Raw genomic sequence first — 7,106 nt, 5'->3', positions numbered from 1 at the left:
GAGGAGGAGGAGGAACTGACTTGTGAGAGGTAGAAGAGGGAGTATTCGAGCATTCCTGTCACCTCCTTCTCCATCTGGACAACCTAGCCCAGCAGTCGATCAGCTGCATGAGGAGGAAGGGAAGGGCGGGGGTAGGGAGGGAGGGTCTCACTTCAGGAGGTGGGAGGATCAGGTTGGCGTCATCCTCACACCAGCAGTTCAAGATAGTGATGCTGCCGAAGGCTCTCGGGGACTGCTGAGAGAGTGAGAGCAGAGCAGAGCAGAGCAGAGCAGAGCAGAGCAGAGAAAGTCGAGGGAGGGGAGGAAACGGGGAGAGGGAGGGGAGGAAAAGGAGGGAGGGAGGGGAGGAAGGCTACGGTTGGACTACCTGGCGGTCGTTGGATGAGGGGGCAGCGCATAAGATGTTGTTGAGACAGAAGTGACGATTCTTCCAGACAAACGTCTGAATGAAGGAGGAGAAAAGTGAGAGACGATGTGAATGAAGAGGAGGAAGAGGAGAGAAGGCGGAGGGAGGGAGGAAGGGATGACGAGATAGCTTGACAGGGAAGTGCTGGTGTACGAGGAGCGGGCGGGAACAGGAAGGAGGAGAGGGATGCATGGGAAGGGAAGGGGACAAGGCGGTAGGAGGAGGAGGAGAGAGAAAAGGTGGTGGAGGAGGAGCAAGAGGAGGAGGAGGAGGGGCAAGGAGTAGGTGGAGGACCTGTCGGACAACGCGGATGGGAAGTCTATCGGGGTCCTGGTGGGACAGGAGCTCGAGGTAGCTCCTGCGATCGATGTTGCACTTGACGTCCATAGTCTCCCCCCTCTCATTGACGCTCCTCTTGATGTGTGTGTAGAGCACGCCTCCGTCCGCCACCCTCCTCCTCAGCCGATGCTGCTTCCCGTCCGTGCTCACGAGGTACGTGTAGTCGCAGTCCGAGGTAGTCACGTCTAGCCCACTCTGCCGCAAGTTTGCCGAGGAAACAAGAAACTTTCTCCTCCTCAGCGTCCAGTTGGGCGCCTGCTCGCCGACGATGCCGCAGATGGCGGCGACTGCCCTCTTGACCTTGTTGTTGAAGTCGGTGGAGTTGTCGATGAAGGTGAGCCAGGGGTGCGAGCGCCATGCTGAGTGAGTCTTCTTGTCGAGATGCCGCGCCTGGTCCGCCGTTTCCGTCCTGACCCCTTCGGTGTTGCTCTCCTGCGGAGGATGAGGAGGGGGAGAGGTCAGAGGAAGCGAGCATCGTCATCACCAAGAGCTGGGAGTACAGGAGCACAAGAACAAGCACGAGCGAGCGAGCGAGCGACGGAGCGACGGAGCGACGGAGCGGGGAGGAGGAGGAGGAGGAGGAGGAGGAGGAGGAGGAGGAGGAGGAGGAGCAGCAGCAGCAGCAGCAGCAGCAGCAGCAGAAATTGTTGACATCTTCTCACCAAGTTGTAATGTTCTTCTGCTCCATCAGCTGCTGTAACCAAGTGCAAGACCCCATCATACCTGCCAAGCATTGATCATCACATGAATCACGAGACCATCGAACATGTCCCGTCATAAAAGCTTCCATCACCATCACAAGCACCAACGGCAGCAGCAGCATAATCTTTTTCTATCCTTCTCCTCCTCCTCCTCCTCCTCCTCCTCCTTCACCTCGCATCGCACGCGCTCGAGTGATCCAACCCGACGCTCTCCATCACCCTCATCCATGTGGCATGATCGCAGTAGACAGACGCGTCCATGATACCTCGGTCGCACACAACCATACACTTCTCCCCCTGATCGCTCGCCATGCAGATGGCCTCGTACGAGCTTTCCAGCGTCATCATATTCCTCACAATCGCGAGCTGCACCTCAAAGATCTGCTCCGAGTTGAGGTTGGCAAAGTTGACTCCTCCTCCTAGCACGATCGATGCTGACTCCTTAGCCACGTACACTCGCCATCCCAGCCCTCTGAAGTAGTCGGCGATGCTGGTCAGCGAGCTTGTCTTCCCAGCACACGGCCCTCCTGTTAGCGCAACCTTGTACACCTTTCGCTGCTTCCCCACGACCTCGTGCGTCACAGGACGGGGTCCTGCGACAGATGGGTGGACGACCACCCCTCCTTCTTCCTGGTCCTTGCCGGGTGAGCCACCGGGCTCTGGCACTCCTTGAGGGCTGTTGTGAGGCAGTCCTCTGCAACACTAGCGCACTGCAGCTGCGGTTCCATGTCGAGCTTGGAGCGCGAGTAGACGGTGAAGGGGAGAGGAGGAAACGATACTTCCTTCTCTGCTCGAGCGGCAAGTGACATGATGCGGCTGTAGATGACTCTGCTCTCGATCCAGGCCTCTCCCTCCATCACCCTCGCCGTCCCCACCGCCACGTCTCCTGCCACCAGCGCCTCCGCCTTGCACATGAGGTCAACCAGCCCTGGAGTGGCGAAGATCTGCCAGCTGGGCAGCAAGTCCAGCACCCTGACCCGCATGGCGTCGGACTTGGCGTTCTTGATGTACTTCTTGACGATCTTGGCGATGACTGCAGGGAGGTGAGAAGGAGGAAGCAAGCAGATCGATCAGCTCACCGACGTAGTTGAGGATCACAAACTCCTGCAGCCTGTCAAGGGTAGCATAGAAGTTGGCGATCTCGTCGAGCGAGGCAGGAGAAGCATCGGGCAGCTCGACCGTCCCCTTGTACCTCGCCATGGCGTCCAGCGTCTTGGGGCCGTAGAGGCCGTTGGGAAGGAAGTCAGTCAGGAGCCCCTCGTCAATCAGGACCTCCTGCAGCCGCTTCACTTTGTCCATCTCCCACGTTATGCTTGACATCTGTTCCTCTACCCTCTTCATCTGGACCTGGTAGAAGTTGTTGGCCTTCCCGATCTCCTGCTCCAGGGCCAGCCAGAACGCCTCTTCCGCATCCTCCTGGCCCCTCTGCACAAACCGTAGGTTCGCCACCCGGTCCCGGTCTCCCATGATCAACCCTACTCTCTTGACGAGAGGCTTGAGATGGTGGTACATGATATATCCCTCTGCCCAATCAGCAAAGACAAGATCTTTGAACATCTCTCCAAACCTCACCATTCTGACCTCCTGCAATCGTGTTCGAACTTGTACTACTCGCGATGATGTGTCACCCTCAAGAGAAACCTGTCAAAATTCTGTATCCACGGAGACCCGCTGTGTGAAATACACTTGGGGTTGTATTTTCTTCTCTTCTCTGCGTGACAAGCTGAAAGATAATGATCACAGGCTATATTCCATCGACCTGCGATGTTGATTCAGTATCAATCCGCTCAATTCATCGACATTCTCGCTCTCGTTCATATTCATCATGGGGTTTCTTCGAAATGCACGAGTTTGATCTACTTTCTTGCAGTATATGTCATCTTCGTTCTACCATCTCTGCCATGTTCTCAACTATCTCCTCAACCTCATCTCTCCTTCGTGCTGCTGCTGCTCCTCCTCCTCCTCCTCCTCCTCCTCCTCCTTGCAGCCTTCATGATTCACAGTGCCATTGCGTAGCTTCCTGACTATACAACACCACCCCTAGTCAGATTGCACCCCATTTTGCTACATACCCCACCCCGTAAGAACGCTCAAGTCACTACCTACCCCATACCCGAGTACCCCCACCCTTTTCACAATATACCACCCCCGATACCATTTACATCTCATAATATCTTCACCTACCCTACATGTGATGGTACCCCACCATCACCTTGGCACACGTGCGGAAACATACAATAGATGACCCCACCCAGGTATACATCGTATGTACCCTACCCTCGCAACAAACAGGTACCTAGTGCTTTTTGTTCCATTCCTACCCCACCCGCTTGTTATGATAAATTACAGTATATAACCCCCCTTCTTCCTTTCAAAAGTACCGGTACTTGTATTATCCCTACCTACCCTTGTTAGAAGGACCACCAACCCATAATCATCTTACAGTTCTAAAATAAAAAAAAAAGACAGTAGTAAGTACCGTAAGTCAAGTTCACACCGCCGGGCCCCCGGACCGGGCCGGCCCGCGGGCCCGGCGGGCCGCCGGCGGGCCGGAGTAACTCACGGTGAGTCAGTCGAGTCCCGGAGTCCGACGGTACGGTCCCGGGTCACCGTGTCCAACCGCAGGGCCGGGCCGGCGCCGGCCGCTCCGACGGCGGCCGTGACCGGCCGGGCGGCCCCGGGCCGGGTCGCCCCCGGGCGGCCGCCCGGCGACCGGCGGCGGGCCGCCGTCGGAGTCGTAACTGCACTGCAACTTCAAGTAGCAACTTAAAGCCACTGCCACGGTGCTGGCCGCCACAGCCGTTCAACGGTTCAAGCGGCAAGCCTGGAGGACTTAAGCCGGGCCCGGCCGCAGGGGCCTGGCCCGCCACCGGCGGGCGGGCCGGGGCGGCCGTGAGCCTGGGAGGCGGGCCTTGGCATCACAGAGTCACGGTACACGAAGTTGCCGGGCCGCCCGGTGCTCACCCCGGCCCCCCGCCGCTGTGTCGAACGATCCGCCGGGCCGGGCCGCGCGGTCCGATCACACGGAGCCACGGTGGCCGCAACCGTTCAATCGGCCGGGCCCCCCGGAGTCCGAATTTGCCAAATTTGCGGCGGCGGCCGGCGGCGGCCGCCCGGCCCGCCGCCGCCCCGGCCCGGGCCCCGGGCAGTGATCGGACTCGCAGCCCGGCTGAGTCACTGTCCGGGCCGACAGACCGTACCGAGTCGGCGGCGGGGCCGGCATGGGGCCGGACTCGGCCCGGCCCGTGACAGTCCGGGCCGGGTCGGGCCGCCGAACTTCCGTTGAAGAACTTCCGAGTTGTGGCCGCGTCGGCGAAGTCCGAACGCGCGGGGGTGAATTTTTTTCAAATGCCCTTGGTCATGACTGTGTGATTGAATGGTACTGGGCCCGCATACCGCCGCCAGTACCGGTACTTTTTCTTATGAATTGCAGTGGATGTATAGGGTAGGTAGACATTTGACTGTGAGCCCACCGGTGGTAGGGCAAGCGGGGGCGAATAGTTTTCGCCCTTCACGAGCAGCAGCTAGTCCCGTTCTCCTCTCCTGCGGACCTGCAGCCATTCTCACTCCTTCCTCTTCCTCTCCTCACATCGCTTCTTTGTGTCCCTGCTGCCCTCGAACTCCTCGACGCTGAGCGAACATGGAAGGCAACAGAAAACCTGGTGTGATTGGGGGTCCGATGTTCAATCGAAGGGAAGTGGTTCAAAATGCAGGAGAGCATGTCTACCGGGTTGAAATGATTTGTTCTGTTGTCGATTTGAGCTCTTTTTACACTTTGGTGGTTGTTGATGCTGATCTTTGCTCTGTTGAATTGACAAACTGTAGAACTTTTTGTTCGTTCGATCTACAAACTAGCATGAACAGTCAGCGTAGATTACCGATTGCAGTAGAAAGGCGAGAACAGATCACTTACGAGTGCAGACAGCAAAGACTCTCCTTTATCGATGAGAGCTTTCTTTCTTTTTTCCGCACTAGAGCACTTGGGTCATTAATGACAACACAGAAGAGCAGTACCAAAGTTGTAGGCGTTGACGAAGCTACTCGTAGAACAGTGAACAGATGATACAACGTCTAAGAGGGTTGAGGTGATTAGGAGAGACTTTGGTGTGCAGAGCAAGAGCTCTACATGTCGCAGAGCAAAATGATGAAGTTTGCGTGATCAAACCTGAACACCTTGTCTGTTTGGAGCTGCTGTTGTGATTTAACAAGTCTCGAAATAGTAGTGTACGTGCGTGTGTGCGTGTGTAGGGGGTATGAGATGAAGTAGATGTATTCTGGATGTAATGAAGAAGCTGTGAAGCTATCTCCCTTTCATCTCTGCATTTCCTCAAGGATGCCGTGTGGTGCATTTACATGTATTTGTCTGATTGCATAATGAGAATCGGAGGGTGCGAGGCGGTCCCGGTATCTTCGTGCTGCATCCTCTGTCTCATGGCAGGCCTGGAAGTCACATGCAGATCACAGCAGCAGCGGGTCAGCGATCGCATCATGCACAGCGACGTCAGGCGATCTCGCTCAACGCGATCAGAGCGTGATGGAAGGCTGCATGGGCTGATGGAGGAGGGAGAGGGAGGAGAGAGAAGGGAGAGGACGAGGTGAGCAAGAAGGGATTTTGCATTAGGCTGATAGAAGAAGAGCGAAAAAGCGAGCGAGCGCGAAAGTGAAGTTGAAAGACAAAGGAGGAAATCGACATTTCCTGTGTGTGAAAGAGAGACAGAAAGATGCATGCGATAATGAGATTTACTCTCACAAAGAAACATCTTTTACAAGATCACGTGTTGTGCGCTTCTCTGAATCCTCCCCTTTCAGCCTGCTCTTCATTTCACCCCTCCCTCTTACCCTCACTCTTCCACGTTGTCTCTCGGGCTTCTTGCTCCCCGCGTCCCTCATCAGAGTAGACATGTGGCCTCGTGCTCGTATTGCTTGCCATGCACATCCTGCGAGAGGGAAGAGAGCGGAGCGATCGAGAAGAGCTTGTTGCCGCATGAAGATGAAAGCATGAAGCAGAGACGGACTAGAAGTGTAGGAAGGAGACAAGCATGCGTGGTCACGAGAGGACGGAGGCAGAGATGACCGAAGGTGACGAGGGTCAGTCTTAAGATGTGTGTGAGAGAGGAGAGAGTACATTCATGCCCCAGCTCTGTCTGTCTGTCTGCCTGCCTGCCTGTCTGCCTGCCTGCCTGCCTGCCTGCCTGCCTGTCTGTCTGTCTGCCTGCCTGCCTGCCTGTCTGTCTGCCTGCCTGCCTGCCTGTCTGTCTGCCTGCCTGCCTGCCTGCCTGCCTGCCTGCCTGTCTGCCTGTCTGCCTGTCTGTCTGCCTGCCTGCCTGTCTGTCTGTCTGTCTCTCACTCTCACGTGCGTCCTGTGCGCTGCTCTGAGCCACGGACGAGCGCTTTCCTGAGGGGAAGGAAGACTGTGGGCGGGAGCGATGGGAGGAAGCAGGAGAGTAGAACGACGTCAGAGCCGACGGCAAGGGGAGGAAGGGATCTGCAGGTAGATCAGAGACCAAGCCTTCAGTGATCAAGAAACACGCAGGGGGAGGGGGCAGAGTGATGGAGGAGGCAGGGCAGGGCATGCGAGCTCGCCGGACGGGTGGTGTAGAGAGACGGGAGGGGTGTTTCGATGAGCCTGGGAGCCCAGCCAGCCGGGGTGGGGGTGGGCG

General features: G+C 56.9%; 1 protein-coding gene across 1 annotated transcript; it reads right to left on the bottom strand.

Moving 5' to 3' along the window:
• Positions 1 to 1,006: 1,006 nt before the first annotated feature.
• Positions 1,007 to 2,010, bottom strand: GUITHDRAFT_49730 (hypothetical protein; the record flags this gene model as incomplete). The annotated part of the gene is made up of 3 exons (XM_005822617.1): positions 1,007 to 1,161; positions 1,398 to 1,468; positions 1,619 to 2,010. Coding segments are annotated over 3 exons (618 nt in total), but the record flags the coding sequence as incomplete, so codon positions are not given.
• Positions 2,011 to 7,106: the final 5,096 nt, after the last annotated feature.

Source organism: Guillardia theta (assembly GCF_000315625.1).
Source record: "Guillardia theta CCMP2712 unplaced genomic scaffold GUITHscaffold_122, whole genome shotgun sequence".
Classification (NCBI taxonomy): Eukaryota; class Cryptophyceae; order Pyrenomonadales; family Geminigeraceae; genus Guillardia; species Guillardia theta.
Note: the sequence above shows the minus strand (reverse complement) of the source record. Positions and strands in the feature narration are given on the sequence as shown.